Raw genomic sequence first — 22,902 nt, 5'->3', positions numbered from 1 at the left:
ATACAACTATCTCAAAATAAAAGGTTTGGTTAAAAAAGTGAATGAAGGGGGCCAGCCCGGTGGTACAGTGGTTGGGTTCATGCACTCCGCTTTGGCAGCCTGGGGTTGGCAGGTTCAGATCCTGGGCACAGACCTATTCACTGCTCATCAAGCCATGCTGTGGTGGCATCCCACATACAAAATGGAGGAAGATGTTAGCTCAGGGCTGGTCTTCCTCACCAAAAACAAAAAAGTGAAAGAAGGAAAAACTAATATGACCCAAGGAACAATTTCCTTTGATATACAACAACACTGAACATTATTAAATATTTAAATGTTACTTTATAATTTCTTAGTTTGGAACAATAAAACATATCCCTTGAATGTTCACAATCACAACCATTGTCCAAAGAGTCACGTCTAAACACTAAGAATTTTAGCTCACCTTCCACACTGTCAGAACAGGAAGTTCCAATGCCGGTGTCACCACTGTCAGAAGCTATACTATGTCTCCTGATATGGTTATTTCGATGGTTAGGTGGAACAGCTGTGGTCTGCCACAATGATTCATTACCAGGTGACCATGCTGATGAAGAATAATCTGGGCCTACAAAGGAAAATATGCAAACGTTAACACATTATAATGTCTATGAGTAGGCAGAAGATATCCTTTTCTGCCCTTGTGAAAAATAAACATAAGGTATAAAAGGTTATTTTTCTACACAAAATAATTAAAATAGATCAATGGCATCTAAGATTCACCAAATAAACTTATATGTTACATGCATATCAATTCAACGCTGAATCAGTCCCCTGGCTGCAGGACTCCATTTTCTACTTTGAGTAATGAACTTTAAACATGTACTGCTGTCATATTTAAAATGTCAAATCTATCATCTACCTATCTGGAAACGTCAGCACTCTGCTCTGGAATATTTGATGGGTAGGCATCTGAGATTCCACACACAGGCATTAGTTAAGTAGGGCTCAGGGAAAGTCTAACTGTATCATATTGCATGGCAATGCAAGTAGAATGTGCTTATGGAAGGTCAAAAAAATTGTATTTTTTTCTACTTTATTTTAATCAGTAAAAATTTAAAATTATTTTGTATTATTTTAATTGATTTTATTTCTTTAGTTATCTTTTGCTAAAAGTTTAACACCACAGCATCTTCCTGGCTCTTTGCTCAACTTTCCCTTTTGAGTTACATTAAATCTTTATTTTTTAGCTAGTTTAACACTTTCAATGTTCTCTTGATCTTTATTTTCACTTATCTTGTCCATTTTTACTTAATTTTTACTTGTCTTTTTCTGATTTGTCCATCATTTTACTTTTTTTTGCTCACTTCATTCTTTTATTATCTATTACAATACCAGTCAAAGTGGACCAGTGTCAGTCTGTGAACTATTTATTACTAGTTCATGAAAGCTAGGTGCAGAAATAAAGAAGAAGCATTTAGAAATTTTTACAGTAATTTGAGAGAGCAATTTTAAATCTATAAAATTTTATATAAAACCTAGCTTCTAACAGTCATTCTCAAATTGGAGCCTGCAGACTTATTTGTGGGAGTTAACAAGTTCTGTACAAGAATTTTGGGCTTTCATTTCAATGATATCCTTAAAAAACCAATAAGCACATTAGAGATGATCTGAATAGCTACCTTAAAACAGATTATTTCCATCTAATTTCAATGCCACTGTATCTGTCTGTACAGCTACCTCAAAACAGACCTATTATCACACAACTTCAATGCCCCCATTTGTGTTTTATGTTTGCAGCTGCAGTTGTTTCTAAGTAAAGGGCAGATGACATATTGGGCACTTGACGTCATGATATGAAACAAGACATTTTTACAGAATTACCATGTGACACACTACTGAAACTGGCATGCAAGAAGTACCTTCTAGCAGTTTAAACATAAGGATCACAAAATGACAAACATGTCCTTAAAATTAATTACATCATTTTTACCACACTTTTTGGGAAGTCATTCTCTATATTAATATTAAAACAAAATACATAAACAGATTAATAAAACCAGACCTCAAGCTATTTTCTACCATATCAATCCCAACATTAAAGATTTAGTTTTAATAAAACATTATGCCACATTAATATTTTAATTTTTATTTATATATACTTTATAAATTAAATTTCTTTGGGTTTTATAAATGTATGAAGTATATAAGTAGCCTTAAAAGTCAACTACATTTAGAGGCCGGCCCTGTGGCGTAGTGGTTAAGTTCGCGTGCTCTGCCTTGGCGGCCTGGGGTTCACTGGTTTGGATTCCGGGCATGGACCTATGCACCGTTTATCAAGCCATGCTGAGGTGGTGTCCCATATACAAAATAGAAGAAGATTGGCACAGATGTTAGCTCAGGGACAATCTTCCTCAAGCAAAAAAAAAAAAAAAAAAAAATGGGAGGAGGAAGATTGGCAACAGATGTTAGCTCACGGCCAATCCTCCTCACACACACACAAAAAAGCCATACATTTAAATTAACGCAAGATTTAAAAATATTGGTCAAAAAGACACTTTACCAGCTTTGAGGTACAGAACAACCAGTTAAAACTTTGTAGATTCTAGATCTCTCTCAGAATGAGACTTAATTTATCTGATTAAACACCCAGACATTAAAGTAGCCTGTTAGGTATTCTGTCATCAGGCCTGCTCTAACTCTGATCTGTCTATAATCTATACCAAAATGTTTTCTTCAATCAGTTTAAGATCCCATCTAAATGAACTCAAAGTCCTGTCTAAATCACTATCAAAAAGGGCAACCAGCCCACTACCTTCTCTCCCAAGTGCAAACCTATTAGTTAGAGAAATATTTTTTTAGGAATACCCAGCAAATAGCATAAATAGGCTGGGAGTACATGTAAATGACAAAGATATGAAAAGACATCCAATCTTAGTAATAATGAGAGAAATGAAAAAACAAAGTTTTTAGATTTCTTAAATTATCTATAGTATTAAATATTATTGGCAAATATTTGAAAAATAGATGTCAAAGTGAAGGGAATGTTCATATAGCTTTGTGGGCAAATTAACTGACACAACCTTTCTAAATTAAAGCATCTGGGAAGAGGTATCTAAATTCAACACAGGCAAGATCTTCTACTAGAAATTTATCCTAAAAAAAGAATCAGAGAAATAAATATAAAAACATATAAGCACAATGACATTTCTGACAGCACTGCTTAAAATAATAAAATAAATAAACACCTAGAAACAAAATATATATCTGTAAATTAGTTGACAATATTTAAGTACTAAAAATAATTTTACTAACCTATTTTTTAACATGTAATGACACCCGAAAAATTAAGTATGTGTGGGGGAGAAGCATTTTACATAGCTGCATATATAGTATGATTCCACAGTTGGAGAAGAGGTTGTACATTTATATATACAGAAAAAGGACCTTACAGGGAGCTCTACACCTAACTGTTAACACTGACTATAATGTTTTACTAAAGGAACAAATACATTACAGGACCATTTACTCTATCACTAGTGATGATGATATTATTATTATTATACCCTATCATCTTACAGGGGAAAATGCTGGAAATTATTTATACTGATTTGCAGATTACACTTACATTGGAGTCTGAGATTAGGAACCAGCTATAGATCAAGATATGTAAATTCAATTCATGCCACAATGGTATGAAACTAGAAATCAATTACAAGAAGAAAACTGGAAAATTCACAAACATATGGAGATTAAACAACATGCTCTGGAACAACCACTGGATCAAAGAAGAATCAAAAGGGAAATCAAAACATATCTTCTGGGGCCGGCCCAGTGGCGCAAGCGGTTAAGTGCACGCACTCCGCTGTGGTGGCCCGGGGTTCGCCAGTTTGGATCCTGGGTGCACACCGACGCACCGCTTGTCAAGCCATGCTGTGGCGGCGTCCATATAAAGTGGAGGAAGATGGGCATGGATGTTAGCCCAGGGCCAGTCTTCCTCAGCAAAAGGAGGAGGATTGGCAGATGTTAGCTCAGGGCCGGTCTTCCTCACCAAAAAAAAAAAAAAAAAAAAAAACATATCTTCAAATGATGAAAACACAAAACACCAAAACTTAGAGGATGCAAAAGCAGTTCTAAGAGGGAAGTTTATAGTGGTAAATGCCAACATTTAAGAAAAACAAAAAGAAAGAGCTCAAATAAACAATCTAACTTTATATCTTAAGTAACTACAAAAAGAACAAACTAAGCCCAAAGTTAGAAGAACGGAAATAACAAAGATCAGAGTAGAAATAAATGAAATAAAGACTGAAATGCAATAGAAAAGATCAATGAAACTAAGAGCTGATGTTTTCAAAAGATAAACAAAAGTGACAAGCCTGAGCCAACAGAAAAATAAAGAGAGAAGTCTCAAATAAATAAAATCATAAATGAAAAAGGAGACATTACAACTGATCACACAGAAGTACAAATAATCATAAAAAACTTCTACAAACAATTATACGCCAACAAATTGGACAACCTAGAAGAAATAGATAAGTTCCTAGAAACATACAACCTACCAACACTGAATCATGAAGATACAGAAAATCTCAGCAAACCAATTACTAGCAAGAACATTGAATCAATAATCAAAAATTTCCAAGCAAAGAAATGTCCAGGACCAGATGGCTTCACTGAGGAATTCTACCAAACATTTAAAAAAGAATTAATATCAACACTCCTCAAACTACTTCAAACATAGTAGGGGAGAGAACACTTCCAAACTCCTTTTAAGAGGCCATCATTACCTTAATATCAAAGCCAGATAAGGACACTACAAGAAAAGAAAATTACAGGTCAATATCCCTGATAAACATAGATGCAGAAATTGTCAACAAAATACTAGCAACCCAAATTCAATAGCACATTAAAAGGATCATACACCATGATCAAGTGGGATTTATTCCAGGGATGCAAGAATGGTTCAACATACACAAATCAAAAATGTGATATGCCACATTAACAGAATAAAGGATAAAAATCATATGATCAGCTAATAAATGCAGAAAAAGTACCTGACAAAATTCAACATCTTTTCAAGACAAGAACTCTCAACAAACTGTGTAAAGAGGGAACATACCTCAACACAATAAAGGCCATATATGACAAGCTCACAGTTAATATAATACTCAACAGTGAAAAGCTGAAAGCTTTTCCTCTAAGATCAGAAACAAGATAAGATTGCCTACTCTTGTCACTTTTACTTAACATAGTACTTGAAATCATAGCCAGAGCAATTAGGCAAGAAAAAGAAATAAAAGGCATCCAAATTGGAAAGGAAGAAGTAAAACTGTTTCTATTTGAAGAAGACATGACATTTTATATAGAAAACCCTACAGACTCCACCAAAAAACTATTAGAACTAATCAACAAATTCAGTAAAGTTGCAGGATACAAAATCAACATACAAAAACCAGCTGTGTTTCCATACGCAAACAACAAACAATCCGAAAGAGAAGTTAAGAAAATAATCCCACTTACAACTGCATCAAAAAGAATAAAATACTCAGGAGTAAATTACAACAAGGAGGTGAAAGATCTGTACATCAAAAACTATAATAAACTGATGAAAGAAATGGAAGAAGACACAAATAACTGGAAAGATATTCCATGCTCATGGATTGGAAGAATTAATATTGTTAAAACATTCATATTACCCAAAACAATCTACAGATTCAATGTAATTCTTGTCAAAACTTGAATGACATTTTTCACAGAAATAGAAAAAAAGGCTAAACTTTATATAGAACCACAAAAGATCCCAAATAGCCACAGCAAACCTGAGAAAGAAGAACAAAGCTAGAGGCATCACACTTCCTGATTTCACACTATACTATAAAGCTATAGTAATCAACAGTATAGGATTGGCATAAAAACAGACATATAAGATCAATGGAACAGAATAAAGGACCCAGATATAAACCCATACATATATGATCAATTAATTTACTACAAAACATCAAAGAATATACTATGGAGAAAGGACAGTCTAAACGATGTTGGGAAAACTGCACAGCCACACGCAAAGGAATGAAACTGGACCCCTATCTTACACTATACACAAAAATCAACTCAAAATGGATTAAAGATTTGAACACAAGACCTGCAACCATAAAATTCCTAGAGGAAAATGTAGGGGATAAGCTCTTTGACGTCGGTCTTGGCAATGACGTTTTGGATCTGACACCAAAAACAAAGGCCCCAAAAGCAAAAATAAACTACATCAAACTAAAAAGCTTCTGCATGGCAAAAGAAACCATCAAAGAAATGAAAAGGCAAATATGAAATGGCAAACCATATATCTGATAAGGCGTTAATATACAAAATATAAGAAACTCATACAACTCAATATCAAAAAAAATTTTTTTTAAATGAGCAAAGGATCTGAATATACATTTTTCCAAGTTAGACATACAAATGGCCATGAGGTACATGAAAAGGTGATCAACATCACACACCATCAGGAAACGTCAAATGAAAACCACAAGGAGATATCACCTCACACCTATTAGGTTATCCATTATCAAAAAGACAAGCAATAACAAATGCTGGTGAAGAGAAAGGGAATCCTTGTGCACTGTTGGTGGGAATGTGAACTAGTATAGTCACCGTGGAAAACAGTATGAAGGTTCCTCAAGAAACTAAAAATAGAACTACCGTATGATCCAGCAATTTCCCACTTCTGGGTATATATCCAAAGGAAACAAAAACACTATCTCGAAGAGATCATCCATACTCCTACGTTCACTGAAGCATTATTTACAATAGCCGAAGTACAGAAACAACCTAAGCATTCATTAACAGATGAATGGATAAAGATATTGTACATATATACATTAGAATATTATTCAGCCATCAAAAAGAAGGAAATCCTGCCATTTGTGACAACATAGATGAACCTGAAGGTCATTATGCTAAGTGAAATAAGCCAGACAGAGAAAGATAAATACTGCACAGTATATACAATATATGTAGAATTAAAAAAAGTTGAACTCATAGAGAGAAGAATGGTGGTTGCCAGGGGCTAAGGAGTGGGAGAAATAGGGAAAGGCTGGTAGGGCACAAACTTTCAGTTATAAGATCACTAAGCCTGAGAATCTAATGTAGAATATGATGACTACAGTTAACACTGTTTTGTATACTTGAAATTTGCTAAGAGAGTGGAACTTAAGTATTCTCACCAAAAAAAAAAAAAAAAAGGTAAATATGTGAGGTGATAGATGTGTCAACTAAATCTGGGGAGAATCTTTACATGTATATAAAATCAACATGTTTATAATTTAATCTATTACAATTTTATTTGTCAATCACACCTCAATAAAGCTAAGGAAAAAAAAGAAATAATCCAACATTTGAGGGAGTGGAGTTATAGACATAAGAATGTTCCTTAAGGGGCCAGCCCAGTGGCGCAAGTGGTTAAGTGCGCGCGCTCCGCTGCGGTGGCCCAGGGTTCGCCAGTTCGGATCCCGGGCGAGCACCGATGCACTGCTTGGCAAGCCATGCTGTGGCGGCATACCATATAAAGTGGAGGTAGATGGGCACGGATGTTAGCCCAGGGCCAGTCTTCCTCAGCAAAAAAAAAAAGAGGAGGATTGGCAGATGTTAGCTCAGGGCCAATCTTCCTCACAAAAAAAAAAGAATGCTCCTTAAGCATTATTTCTAACGAGGAATAATTACAAATAAACCCAAGAAGGAGAAGGGATCACAATTTTGGCCGTTAAAATAAAGAAGATCTAAAAGTATAAAATGCTTATATTGTCAATCTAAATAACAAGACATAAAATTTAATAAATGAGAATTTACAAATAACCTCAGATTTCAAATTGTCTAGGAATTCTCTGACCTCTTTTTTGCCTGTCTCTAGCTTAGCACCCACCACATGAAACTCAAGTTATCTGTCCATGTATCTGTCCTCCTCCTAGACTGTAGAAATACTCACTGGGGGCAAAGATCATGTGTTCCAGATCTTACTCAGCGCTGCAGCCAGCATACAGTAAAGATTCAAACAAACAAAGAACACGCAGAGCAACTGCAAAGAAACACAACAAAACACTGCTAGTAGTTTCCTCTAGATGGTAGCATTATTGGTCATGTCTCTTTGACCTTTATGCTTTTATTTTTCTTGTAATTATTATAGTTTAATAATCAGGGGGAAAGAAACATTTATTTTTTTAAATGCTTAGCCTCTACCACTAATAAACCCAATAACTTACTTATCATTTAAGCACCTCTTAATTATCCTATACCTGTGTTAAATAACTATTAATGAAAGTCTTCAGAGATATTTTTTCCTGGAATGAGAACACAAGCTTATTTGGCCTAGCTTGGAACAAAATGGATACATTCTAACATATAAATCAAACTACCATAACTCTTTTAAATGTTCAAAAATACAAAACTGCATATTAATGTACACAAAATGAATAGATCTATAAACTTAAAAGGAAAAAGATTTCTTTAAACTCAAAAAAAAGAACTTAAAACAGATTGGTTCTTTGTTTTGGTTGATAGCTACAAGTTCATTTCAATAATATCACAACTAACTTAGTCCATTAGAAGAAAAAAAATATGAAGCTCTTTAAAGCTGTAGGAGATTCTATCAGGGAAATATACAACTCATATACGTTGACAGAAGACCAGTATGGTCCTTTTTCTAGGAAAGCATCCTCATCAAAAGAGCTCTAAAGGAAAGAAGCAGATATCAAGTCCAATCACATCAGACAAATCACTGGACCAATCAATGGAGAAAGATGTTCTATTCGGAACAACATCTTATTCTTTTAAATCAGTAAGATATTTTAATTTGCTTATAAGGGTATCACAATGATCTCATTTTTGGTAAATTCTTCCTTTTAAAGAAAGCAAAGCAATTCACAGAATCATCTACATGAGTTGATCTTCTCCAGCCTGAACTCACATTTGTCTTAACCTTTAAACATAAATACTTCTTTTTTAAGAAAGATCCAATATATTTTACGTGCCTAGAACACTGAAGATAATTAACAAATGTCATTAATAAATAACATTCTAATCTTTAATTTAGAATGAATAAATTCAGTCTGAGAAGAATGACATGTCTTGTTACTATTCAAGTCAATCCAGAATCACAAAGCAGTAAGAACTAGATGTGAAATATACTTACCAGGTGATATAATAAGGAAAATCCTCTCACACAATAGTTATAAGACTGTACTACTGAAATGAGAAACACGCAATTTCTAGATAAGTGCTATGTACTTAAAAAAAAAACTTAAAATAAGGCTCACTGATCTCTGATAATAAAGTCTTACCTAAGTCTTTTCATATTAAAGCAACTGAATGACTGTGTAAAATCAGTTCTCTCTAGAACAAAGACAGAAGCATTTCTGTAAGAATAGCAAAGATCCCAAGGCACTACACATTGGAATTTTTCTCTGAAAGACAGTATGTTACATTTTTTAATACCAATTTCAATTCTTTTAAATAGAATACTGAATACCCAGGGATAACTTATTAAAAAATTACTAACATTTCTTACACTGGAAATATAGAAAGCTTAGCATCAAATAAAGAAGTAACCTATCATATTTTATCTTCTTTCTGAAGCTTTTTTTCCAATTGGAAACAAAAATGCATACAACATCAAGTCTTCCATAATATGTTAATATATCTGTAACTGCAAGTATAAGAATAACAACTAATCTTATTGAATATTTTTAATGACAACTCTAAGCCAGAAGAAAATAAAAATAACACCATTGACAAAGTAGATTTACACTTTGACATAAAAAGCTGAATATATAACAAAAAACATGAGTAAAAATTGCAGTGTTTTTCAAAATGCAGGTTATCTCCCATTCAGTGGAGTAGACCAACCTTTTTAAATAAAATAGAAAAGAACAGAAAATATCAAAGCTCATTTACCCTTATATGACATAAGATGCACATATCACACATTTTAACATCTCTGCAATGTTAACAGGTACAAAGTACTTTTGCACAAAGTTCAGAACAGTGGCCTTCAACTGCCCCAATTCTACTGTCTGTAGAAATCAATGTACAACTAAGTTAAAAAGGAATAAATCCAGGGAATACAACCAAAAATCTCTTTTCCTTAACCCATACATCTAGTCAGTTTCTGAAACCCTTCAGTCCACTTCAGAAGTATTAACTGAATTAGATGTCTCCTCTCCATCCCCACTGTCACAGATCATATCTTTTGGCTGGATGGCTGCAAGGACCTCCTGCTGGAGTGACTTCACCCAAGCCAGCCTCTACCGTACTATCAGAATCACCATCTTAAAATCAAATATGTTTGTCATTCTCCTGCTTACATAGGTCTGTGGGTTCCTTACTGCATATTAAATAAAACTCAAACTCCCTAAGTTTGGCAAAGTTCTTCACCAACTGGCAACCTCATTTTCTAACACTTTGCCATCCCGGCCTCCCCATTCCGGCTCCCGTACAGCCACCCCAGCCACACATACCTATCACCGCCTCCAAACAGGTCAGGTTCTTGCACGACTCCAAGCAATTCCCTTCTCTACCTTCTTTAAGAGCTCAGGTCAGAAGTAACTTGTTCTACGTGTTTTTTCTGATTCCACCAGGTGGTATTAAGTAACTACTACTTTGTGCTCTCCCAATATATCACTCAAAATTCCGTTAACAATATTTACTAAATTATATTAAGCCATATGTGTCTGACTTTCTTCTCCCTCACCAAACCGGGAACAGTGAAAGACAACTTTATTTTTTTTTTAGTCTCTAGCATAGAACTGCACAGTCAGGTAGCCTCTCAATAATGTAGTCATTATTACCACTAGGCATCCAATAAATGTTCATGGTATAAAATTAAAATTCTGGAAGTCTTATAATTAGATCTAAAGAATATTATTCCCTTTAGAAAAAGGATTAAAACAGAGTTTTTTTGGTGGTTGTTCCCTGTTTATTTTAAAATCCAGGAGATTTTAAACCATCCCTTGAGCCACTTTGCATTTAAGTATCTATTTAAAGATCAGTAAATATTTTCCAAAGCAGCTAAAAATAATATTAATAGTTATAAACGGTTTGAAGGGCTGATGGCCAAAATTCCTAATAAACACGGGAAAACAATCTCCAATAGGGTAAAAGATGCAAAAACGTCACAAAAAATTGCATAAAACATTAAAACACATAGAAAAATATTCATATTAATAGTAACCTGAAAAAAAAAAAACAGAAAATTTTATACTACACTGGAAAATAACTAGCTAAGAAGGAAGAAACTTAATATAGCAATATTTATGTTCTTCATCCCACTTATATTATGTCCTCCACTCCATTTCAGTACTGTTTATCTCCAGGGTAAATGACTAATAGTTTTAATATTTTTCTTTTATTACAGAATTAACAGTATAGCTTAGCAGAGAAGAATGTGGACTGTGAAACCAGGCTGCCTGAGTTTAAGGTGTGTACCACCTCTTATTAGAGTCAGACCTTGAGTAAGTCACTTAGCCAATCTGTGCCTCAGTCTCTTCATATGCAAAGGAGAAAAAAAAATTAGAGTACCTATCTTACAGGGTTGTTGTGATAATTAAATGATTATATAAAGATATTTAAAAAATGGTAGGCATAAAAACAGACACATAGATCAACGAAACAGAATAAGGGCCCAGAAACAAACCCACACATATATATGGTCAATTAATTTACTACAAAGGAGCCAAATATATGCAATGGGCAAAGGATAGTTTCTTCAACAAATGATGTTGGAAAAACTAGACAGCCACATGCAAAAGAATGAAACTGGACCCCTACCTTATACCATACAGAAAAATCAACTCAAAATGGGTTAAAAACTTGAACACAGGACCTGAAATCATAAAATTCTAGAAGAAAATATAGGGAGTAAGCTTCCTGACATTGGTCTTGGCAATGACTTTTCGTATCTGACACCAAAGCAAAGGCAAAAAAAGCAAAAATAAACACGAGGACTACATCAAACTAAAAAGCTTCTGCACAGCAAAGGAAATCATCAACAAAATGAAAAGGCAACCTAACAATGGGAGAAAATCTTTGCAAACCATATATCAGATAAAGGGTTAACATCCAAAATATATAAAGAATTCATACAACTCAATGGCAAAAAAACAATCTGATTAAAAAATGGGCAGAGAAACTGAATAGATATTTTTCCAAAGACGACATACAAATGGCCAAACGGTACCTGAAAAGGTGCTCAACATCACTAACCATCAGGGAAATGCAAATCAAAACCACAACTAGATATCACCTCACACCTGTCAGAATGGCTGTCATCAAAAAGACAAGAAATAACAAATGTTGGCAAGGATGTGGAGAAAAGAGAACCCTTGTGCACTGTTGGTGGGAATGTAAATTGGTGCAGCCACTACAGCAAACAGTATGGAGGTTCCTCAAGAAACTAAAAACAGAATTGCCATATGATTCAGCAATCCCACTTCTGGGTGTATATCCAAAGGAATGAAATCAGCATCTCAAAGAGATATCTGCACCCTCATGTTCATTGCTGCATTATTTACAACAGCCAAGACATGGAAACAACCTAAGTTTCCATCAACAGATGAATGGATAAAGAAAACGTGGTGTTTAAATACAATGGAATATTATTTGGCCATAAAAAAGAAGGAAATTCTGCCATTTGTGACAACATGGATGGACCTTGAGAGTATTATCTTAAGTGAAATACGCCAGACAGGAAAAGACAAATACTGTACAATCTCACTTATACATGGAATCTAAAAACACCGAACTTGTAGAAACAGAGAACAGATTAGTGGTTGCCAGGGGTGGGGGGTAGGGTGGGGGAAATGGGTGAATGTGGTCAAAAAGTACAAACTTCCAGTTACTAGATAAATAAGTTCTGGGGATGTAATGTATAGCATGGTGACTACAGTTAACAACACTATATTGTATATTTGAAAGTTGCTAAGAAAGTAAATCTTAAAAGTTCTCATCACAAGAAAAAAAATTTATAACTGTGTGGTGATGGATGTTAACTAAACTTACTGTGGTAATCATTTCCCAATATATACATATATCAAATCATTATACTGTATACTTTAAACTAATACAATGTTATATATCAATTATATCTCAATCAACCTGGAAAAAAAATCCAGCTCAATCTAAGTTAATTGGCTTTCTTGCATTTATGAGTTTAAACTGAATTTTAAGTAATCAACAGCTAGTATTCTTTGTTTTCTAAATATAAAAAAAAGAAATCTGGAAGTTCATTCATTAGCTACTGTAAATAACTTTAAAAACATTACCACACAAGGTGTAAGACTTCTAATCACATTCTTCAGATGTGATTCTGAATTTCCTTATTTTCAACTCTAGTATAACAAGTAAGAGCTTTAAATGAGCTTGCTTCAGGTGGAGCTTACAATTACCTCGATTAAGAACACTCATCAGATGGATAAAGTGGTTCGCCTTTCACAGGAAAAGTATGAATTCAAACCAATAAATATTCACCAAATACTCATTATATAAAACAAGGAACTCAAGAGGGTTAGGGCAGCAACCACCATAGATGGTTCTCCTTCTATGAAAACATTACATGCTTGTTGATTTCAGTGTGTGGACAGGCCAGAGTCCTATCTTATTTTCTGGCTACCTGAAATGCTGTATTTGAAAAAGTATTTTGGAATGACGGCCACATATTTAATTTAGTCTCTCATAAGCCTTTGTTTCTGTTTATAAACTGGAAAAAATGAAGTATGGTAAAAACTAATGAGAGGTTTTTAATAAGATCACTACAGACATGAGGGAGTATACCAAGTGTTATTCCAGAGGAGTTTACATTTGTCTTTGAATAAAACTATTTCATAATATCAGCTAACAGAGAAAATATTCTACATGGTAGCAAATTATGCCAAAACTAAGATGGATCATCAGCACCCAGAGAAAATAAAAACTTCAATCAAAATAAATTTTCCTAAATAAAGAAGTTGTTAGACATAATAAATGAACTTTTATTTATGTAGCTACTGACCTCCAAATGAAGCAGAGTAGCCTAATTATTTCTCAATTAGCCTTTTATTTTCTGACACTTAGGAACCTAAGTGCCATACACAATACATCTAAAAGCCAAAACTAAAGCAAAATTTTAGTTATAAAACATTCTAAAATAAAGTTTTGATAAAATTTATAAATATCTCCTCCAAATTAAAGAACTTGATTTCTAATCAAACTTTTTCAGTACATTATTTCTAAAATGAATTTATCCTGAGATGAAATGCCTCACTATTAACCAAAATGCTTCAAAAAAGCTACAGTAACATCATGGCAAGGCAATATATATTTCTGATGGTCGATCTCTGCCTCCACAAGAGCAATGTAACCACCTTGTAGAAAACTTTAAACTTTACATGAAATGTAGTCCAAATCTTTCATCCCATTCTCTCCCAGAAGGATAACTAAAACCTACAGTTTATTTCAGAACTCTGAACTTTAGTACTGAAAAGTAGCATCAATAAAGTTTCAAGTTTATTTATTGATACTTACTATGTAAAGAGGGCATAAAACCAAGTTTCTGATCTTAAACTTACTCTCTTTAAAAGTAATTTTAAATCTTATCAATGACTTGAATTAATCTAGCACTACCTAATGAAGTTTTAGAACAATTTATCACAGGAGAAAAGAAGCAAAAATAGAGGTAGAGTTACTATTTTGAGGTAGACTCTCAGGCAATAGCATGAAATAAAACTAAATACCAACATTAGGTCCCCTGATTCAGAAAATCTTCTATTCTGACGGGAAGGAACACTTATACCCGTTCAGATGTCCTGATCTGGGCAGAGTCCTCTAGTCAAAGCTCACCACTGTTCAACTTAAGGCATCCCAGGAGATGCTTCCCCTAATTTTAAAACTGAATGTCCCAGGCAAACCCAGACAGTTGGGCACCCTAGCTTGAGAACTGGTAAGGGGAAAACACTTCATTTATTGAGCACTTATGTATCAATCTCTATGCATAAAGTGAGCCAACTGGATTAGAGAATCTCTAATCTCTGCCAGTTTTAACTTTTTAAATCTCTCACTGAAACCAGCCAGTGGCATTGATCCATTCTCTTCTGACTCATCTTACGTGGCCTCTTGGAAGCACAGACTTGGATGATCACTCCTTCCTTCAGTCTCCTCTCTTCTGGAACACCACACTCTCCTGGTTTCACTCCTACCTCACTGGTTCCTCCTTCTCAGTGTCTTTTGACGGCTCCTCTTTCTCTACCTGACCAGAAGACATTAAATGTCCCAGAGCTTGGTCCTCTGCTATCTTATCAATAGTCTCTGCTGGCTTCTCTATATTCTCTCCATGTGATCACCCTTAAACACCATTTATACACAGGTAACTCTCAATTTCCTATCTCCATCTCCCCCATCTCCCTACTAAGCTCCAGATTTCTGAACTTCTAAAAAGCATCTCAAACTTCACATGGCCAACATAGAACTTTTTTTAAAAAAATTATTTTATTGAGGTCATATTGGCTTACAACATTGTGTAAATTTCAGGCATACAACACTATTTTCAGTTTCTGTATAGACTGCATCATGTTCACCACTAACAGCCAGTTTTTATCTGTCACCATATGTGCCCCTTTACCCCTACCCCTACCCCCTTCCCCTCTGGTAACCACTAATCTGTTCTCCTTATCCATGTGTTTATCTTCTGAAATCATGCAGTGTTTGTCTTTCTCTGTCCGACTTATTTCGCTTAGCATAACACCCTCAAGGTCCATCCATTTTGTCACAAATGGCACAATTTTGTTTTTTTATGGCTGAGTAGTATTCCATTGTATATATATATATACCACATCTTCTTTATCCATTCATCCATTGATGGGCATTTGGGTTGCTTCCACTTCTTGGCTATCGTGAATAATGCTGGGATGAACACAGGAGTGCATGTATCTTTTTGAATTACTGATTTCATGTTCTTTGGATATGATCCAGCTACTCCAAAATAGAACTTTTGATTCCATTTATCTTCCTCACACTCTTCCCTATCTGGGGAAATGGCACCACCATCCAATATAATTACTGAAGCCAAAACTAAGACATCATCTTTGACTCCTCTTTCCTCATTTGCTACCTTCAAACCATCAGTAAATCCTGTCAGATTTCTCAAGTATATTCCAAATCCATTCTCTTTTTTCCTCCAAATCCAATCTTACCACTGTAATCCAAGCCAGCATCTCTCACCTAATTACTGCAATGACCTATTAACACTTCCCTACTGCTATTCTTTCTCCCACCCCTCCACAATTTCTTCCCCCACAAAACAGCCAGGAGCGATCCGTAAACACCAAAGATATGAATGTCTGCTTCGTTACCCCAGTACATAGAACAATGTCTGCCTCATGGTAGGCACTCAATGTGCTCAAAGAATCAACAATCATCTTCCCTACCCTTTCATAGCTACCTTTTCCTCATGTAGAACAGAATCCAAACTTCTTACGATATCTTACATTACCAGGCCTCCCTCTCCTCACATCCCCGCTCACCATGCTCCAGACTCACTGGCTTTTGATATTCCCAAACTCACTTCCGCCTTGGAGCTGTTTCTGTACCCTCCGCCTGAACACGCCTCCCCTCATGTCTGGCTCCTTCCTTCTCATCATTCAGGTCTCAGCACAATGTGATCTCCTCAGAGAGGCCTTCCGTGACCAGCCTACCCCAAGTAGCTCTGCCCATCCTCTGCCATCTCACCCAGTTTCCTTTTCTTCGTGGCACTTAACACTAGCTGAAGTATCTTGTTGTTAGTTTACTTACAGACTGTTCCTCTCCACTAGAATGAAAGCTCCCTTAGAGCTGGCACCTTATCTTTCTTGTTCAGTGATGTATCCCCAGGGCCCACTACAATGCCTACCACACAATATTTACTGAAAGAATGACTCACAAACATTTACCAAGTACTTATTATGTGCCAAGCACTATGCTAGGTAACAGCAATGGATTTTTTTAATTAAAGAAAAATAGAAAGTGGAAGTAAAACATTAGTATAAAGAGCAATTTGATGTTCTTTCTATGTTGATCATTCCTCCTCTTAAAATGAATGACTTTATACAACAAATTCCACTTTTTAGAATATTATTTTGCCAGTGCAAAATATGAATATCCTTAAAGTAGTAATAATAATTAGTATCTCATTGTAGCTTTAGAAGTTATCTAGATGATTACATTCTTCATTTTTTAACGCACAATTTGAGGGACCTAATTAAGCTATCACTCAGTAAAATACTATCTAGGAGTCTCCATGAATTCATCATTTTCTCAGAGAACACACACACACATTTCATCCAGTCAGAAAAATCATGACTCTGTAAAACCTTTCTATTCTCAACATACAGGAATACTCACAACACAACAATAGAGGCTGTCAACTCACCATTTATTGCCTGGCCTCAAATTAATTTACCAGCTTCATTCAAGCCAAGAAATGATCAAATTCCAATTACTAATCAAGTTCATTTCACAAAAGTCATCACTAAAGTTGCGATTCACCTCTCACCCCCCCAATACCTATTATAAAAGAACATATCCAACTGAGTTTAGGCAAAAGAGTTATGTTTCATTGTTACTACAGTACTTTTAGGTCCATCTAATTCAGAACCACAGCAGAAAACCTGAGTATTTGATGTAATCATACCAGTTACTACCACTATCATTATGATATCACTAAATACCTTATGGCAATGCTTCAGCTAGGAAAAGGCAGATTTAAAGCTCGAGGCACTAACAAAGGGCATTCCTTCAGATCACGTAAGTGTTCTCTATAACTTTATTTTTAGCACACTTTAAAACTGTCATATCCTACCTCTAAATGTTTTAAGGGTTGACTATATTAATATTTTTAAAGTATGATTTATAAAAAGGAACAAATTCAGTCTAACTAGGTATAAGTACTCAAAATATCACTATATCATATTTGATGTTTAAAGCCTAAGGGAAACACATCCATCCTTCATCCAACTTTGAAACTATTATACATTTTGAATAACAGGGTACTGTCAAATGCACTCAATCAAATGCATAAAAGACATACCTCATGTCCTATTTAAACTTACCTTTCCAAACATACTTGCCAAGAGAAAAAAAAGGGGGGCTTCTGTTTGATCCTTGTATGTATATGTAAGAAAATATTCATTCTATTTTCATTTACAACACAGTTACTCTATAAAGCTGAAAAACTGTGGGTAAAACAAAATTAAATCCTAAAGCAAAGGTCAAAAGTTGAGTATTTTCCAAACCACACTTATTATTATTCCTATTTGTTTTTACTGCCATTACCTTAGAAAGAAAGTTTCCCCCAATTTTTCTGAACATTGGTTCTGGTTCTATATTACCTCTGGTTTTCCCTTTAGTCTTTGGTTTTCCCTTTAGGCCCTAAAACCAGTTTTAGGACACCTAGAATTAACCCACATATTCAGATAAACTCATTTAAATAGCAGAAATTATTTACTTGTCCCTCAGGACCAAAATGATGGCTGATAAGTTCAATCAGAAGACTGGTTCCCTTCGATTTCAGGAAAGCTCTAAAATTGTTCAAGTTAGTCAAAAGACATAGTGCCCAATATTTCAAAAATATAAATTTCTTCAAATTCTCAAAAAGGAAAAAAAATCCCTACATGAATCAACTCAGAGGTCATTATCTTGACTTTCACCATCAGTTCATTTGCTAAGGAAACCACACAAGTTTTGCATCTAAGTTATAACTTTTTTAAACTAAAAAATAATTTTAAGTATTTGTGTGCTCAAGAAGAAAATAAACATAAATAATTACATCACTATTACTGTAAAAGTAATCTATTCTCAGCATACAGCTGAAAAAAATTTTTATTGGAAAGGCATGTCCTGACTTACCAACAGTTTATCACTGTCAAAGCTGAGATAAAATATATGCTTTGTAAAGACATACTGTCCAAACTCTTTAAACTTGGGTAGTATTATAAAGTATCTTTTTCCACTATATTCTTTGCCACAGCAAAGGTCTAGAGACGGCAATAAAACCTCCAAGTCCTTCCTTCAGTTACTTAACAACTTCTAAGTATTATGATGTTTTCTTCCTGGTAGAAAATAATGGAAAAATGGATACAACGCTTGGGTGATATTACACCTCCAAACATGTTATTATTACAAATAAATTTTAAGAGGTTCAGTTACAAAGCCATTAGAGATGGCTTTTGACATGCAGAGATAATTGAAACCACTCTCTCCAGCCACTAGGGATAATGAAGTGTCTTCTCACTCAGTGAAGTTACTGTGATTGCAGTATTTGTAAATACTCAGTAAGCATCAGAAACCTCTCAACTGCAGTCTTCTCTTAGGACAAATAGTATACATTTTAGAGAAAATAATTCCCTACTTAGGCTGGTTTTTAATAAATTAATGACTACATTAAATTCTATGAATTTTAAAAGTATTGCAGGACCAAATTTAAGAGAATGATTTCAAATCTAACGCAAGGTTTTAAAATGTATATGTCTAGATCTAATGTACAGTATAGTGACTACAGTTAACAATATTGTATTGTATGCTTGAAATCTGCTAAAAGGACAGATCTTAAGTGTTCTCATCATACCCACACGAAAAAATGGTAACTGTGAAGTAAAGGATACGTTGACTAGTTCGTAGAGATCATTTCACAACGTATACATATAGCAAAACATTAAGTTGTACACCTTTAACATATATACAATTTCTATTTGTCAATTATACCCCCCAATAAAACTGAGAAAACTGTCCAAAAAAAGCCACATTACAAATTTCTAAACTATTTCAGAATTGCATTATTTAAAATTTTAATAGCAATCTGAGTCTGTGGCTGATATTTTTTAAATAGCAGAAAATACCACCAGCGCAAAGCCACGTCCAAATGCTGCTTCTGCTTTTTTGTTTTGCAAATAGCTTTGAAAATGTATACAAAAATGTCAGTTACACAAGCCGAGCTCAAACATTTTGTGGAACAGGGTTACTCAATAGGAGTTCCAGAACCACTTCAAATTGTAGGAAAAATTTTGTGTATGTACATATGGCATTTGTTTTGCATAAAGGGTCCACATAACTTTCAGCTTCTCAAAGGGGTTCAAAATGCAATTTAGATTCAAGCGCCTGGAAGAATCGTCAATGTCAGATAACTTGTCACAGGCAACCCAAGCCTTATTCTTTAACCCAAATGAGGGGAGGATTTATCCTAATTTGGTGGCTCCTACACAACTTCTGAGCGATGCAGGCACGAAATGGCTGTCCAATGCAAACAGCTCCCTTCACACACCCAACGCGGTAAACCCCAAAATTTCCTTAAAGGGGCCAGGGAGGGGCACATGGATGAACAACCCGATTGCTCAAAGGTCGACTGGCTCTTGCAGAACGTGTCATCCCCTGGCGCCCGAGAGGGCTGCGGGGCGCTAACGAGGTTTCAGCGAGGGGCTGAAGTTCCCCGGGGGTCACGGCATCACCAGCAGCCTCCTCCCGCCCCAAACTCGCCCTAAAGTAGCGGCTGCGGGCGTGGGCGCAGCGGAGCCGGCCCTCCGAGGCGCGCCCCGAGCCGCCGCAGCACGGCCGCAGCGACCTTCCCGCCCGGGTCCCCGCGAGCCCGGTTATCCACATCAGCCACACACCCCACGAGGGAAGAGGAGGAGGACAGACAACAAAGCCCAACTCGGGGAGGCCCAGGCGAGCTTTAAGTCGGGGCGCGGGCCGGCGCGCCGCGCTGCGGGCGGCCAGGGCCGGGGACGCGGCCCGCCAGATGTCAGCCCGCGGGCCCGGGTGTCGGCAGCGGGAGGAAGCGGGGCGGGCGGGCGCGCGGCGTCGCGGAGGCGGCAGGGGGACGCCGGGCCTAGGGAGGGAGGGGGCCCGAGGCGCCGCGGGCGGCCGCGACCCCCACCCCCGCCGGGACTGTCCCGTTACTTACCCGCCGGGAAGCTTCGGGCTCCGCCGGGGCTGTCCCGGCCGCCGGCCTCCGGGGCCAGGAAGCGCCCCCACATCGCGGGCAGGAGGGCCCGGTGGGCCGGGGCGCCCGACACCCCACGTCCGTCCGCCCCGCCTTCGCCTCCCGCTTCTCCGGGGCGGAAACTTGTGCGGCGCCTGGGCCGCGGCGGCCCCGGCGGGAGGGCGGGCGGGCTGGTTAACGGCTGCTCAGCGACGGGCGGGGAGCGCAGGGGCGAGATTCGCCGCGGCGGTGGCGGCGGCGGCTGCCATGGCCGAGCCGGCTGGGCTGAGGCCCGGGCCGGGGAGGCGGCGGCGGCTCCGCGGTGACGGCGGCTCCGTCCCTGGCTGAGCCCAGGCTCGGAGGCTCCGGGCGAAGTTGCAGCTGCGGCTTCTCTCCGCCCCCTCCGCCCGCTGAGCCGCAGCCGGAGCCGGAGCCGGAGCGGGGCGGGGCCTGGCGGGAACGGGGCGGGGCCTGGCGGGGGCGGGGCCTCGGGCGCCTACATAAGGCGTGCGCGGCGCGGGGCGGGGACTGTGGGCTGCTTTCGGTGGGCTCGTTACGTCTCTTTGCTCAGCAGGCAGCGAATGGGGTCGCCCGGCCGGCTAGCTGCGCCTTTCTTTCCCCAGTCCCGCGCCCTGCGAGGTGAGAGAAGGGCGGTAATGTAGCCCGGGGCCGTGTCTTTCGTACCCCCTCCCTTGGGTAATAGCTCAGCCCTCCGGGGCGCCTCTTTGAAGGACACGTGAAAGACCTGCCTTCGCAGCACAACTGCTTGAGATAAGAGGATAATCCAGGAGGGGTAGAAGGACTCCTAGTCTCATTTGGGATTGAGATTAAAGTCGTCATCATGCATGCCACAAACATCGTTTATAGATCCCTGTGAGGGATAGAAAAGAGGTTGTTCCAATTCAATGAGGGAGGAGACAGGAAAAAGCAAAGACGACGAAGACCCAAGGGTAATTAGTACCAGAAGCCTCGGGGAGGGGCCGCAAATTTTAATCTAGTAGCCCAGTGTTTCAGAGAAGCAACCAGAAAGGAGTGAAATTGGCACCAAAGTGTGTAATGGAAGTGTAACTGCCTTTCCCAACTACACCTTCACGTTTCTCCTCTGCCTGATCAGTTTCCACTCTTCACCTGAACCCCGAGTGCAGGAGCAGGTATCTAAGGAAGGACCAAAGACTGCAGCATCCTCTTTAAATCTTACTTCTCATTGGCAATAGTACAATCCTTCCAACATTTAGATACAAAAGTTTATTTAATAAATACTGGTCGAGCACTATAGAAGGAGGCGGGCTCTGCTCTAGGCAGAGGCAAACCAGAAAGCAAGTCTCTACCCTCAAGAGGCTTTGAGTCCAGTGATGCTTTTTCCTGTTTTGGAAGTTTGCTAACAAAGGCCTCATATTTGTATTTAGACATCCCGTAGTTGGGAAATACTGCCTAAAACTTTTAGAGGTTAAATTACATTTAAGTGTATGGTCTATCACTTACCACATCTATGTTGTAATATATCTGGTTGCAGTGTACTGTTCCCTCTCCCTATGGTACAGTTCCACTTATTTCTCCAAGTCATGAGCAGCTGGCCAAAGGTCACCTGTTTCTGAATAGAAAGTAAACAGAAACATGGAAGAATGTGATTGGTTCCTTTCTCTGATGTACACTTCAATAGTATAGGTTCAAAAAGAAACTTAAAAAAATCAATTCCAAAAAGAATTATCAGAAGCTATAGAACTATAACAAAGTATCCTTTTTGTTCATGATTTCTAGTTACCATGGTTTCATATTAGGTACAGCATTTATTAAGTAACAAACTTTTTTATACAGTTCTAAGAAATGTATGAACTATTACAGATATAGCTTGGTCCTTTGTGAGTTTAAAATACACTTTTTCGATATTCCAAAACCCTGCCAATTTCCACTCAATTCTAAACAGTTTTTAAAAAAATCATTTACTCAGGTTTTCTACATGTTTTTATCGATGTGAAGGG

At 37.4% G+C, this 22,902-nt stretch overlaps 1 protein-coding gene across 3 annotated transcripts in view; it reads right to left on the bottom strand.

Moving 5' to 3' along the window:
• The window catches only part of CEP85L (centrosomal protein 85 like), a 159,751-nt gene extending 137,264 nt beyond the window's left edge, over positions 1 to 22,487 (bottom strand). Inside the window, exons 1-2 of one of the 3 annotated variants that reach the window (XM_058566384.1) lie at positions 22,406 to 22,487; positions 425 to 586 (exon numbers count right to left, since the gene is read on the bottom strand). In XM_058566384.1, coding sequence (XP_058422367.1) covers positions 425 to 586; positions 22,406 to 22,487 — 244 coding nt within the window. Of the gene's footprint in view, positions 1 to 424; positions 587 to 7,936; positions 8,011 to 20,905; positions 21,256 to 22,405 lie in introns of those variants that run through there. The other 2 variants (XM_058566382.1, XM_058566383.1) reach the window with 2 other exon arrangements.
• Positions 22,488 to 22,902: the final 415 nt, after the last annotated feature.

The sequence above is a fragment of the Diceros bicornis genome, chromosome 23, assembly GCF_020826845.1.
Source record: "Diceros bicornis minor isolate mBicDic1 chromosome 23, mDicBic1.mat.cur, whole genome shotgun sequence".
In the NCBI taxonomy this organism is placed as follows: domain Eukaryota; kingdom Metazoa; phylum Chordata; class Mammalia; order Perissodactyla; family Rhinocerotidae; genus Diceros; species Diceros bicornis.
This window is presented reverse-complemented; position numbering and strand designations above follow the sequence as displayed.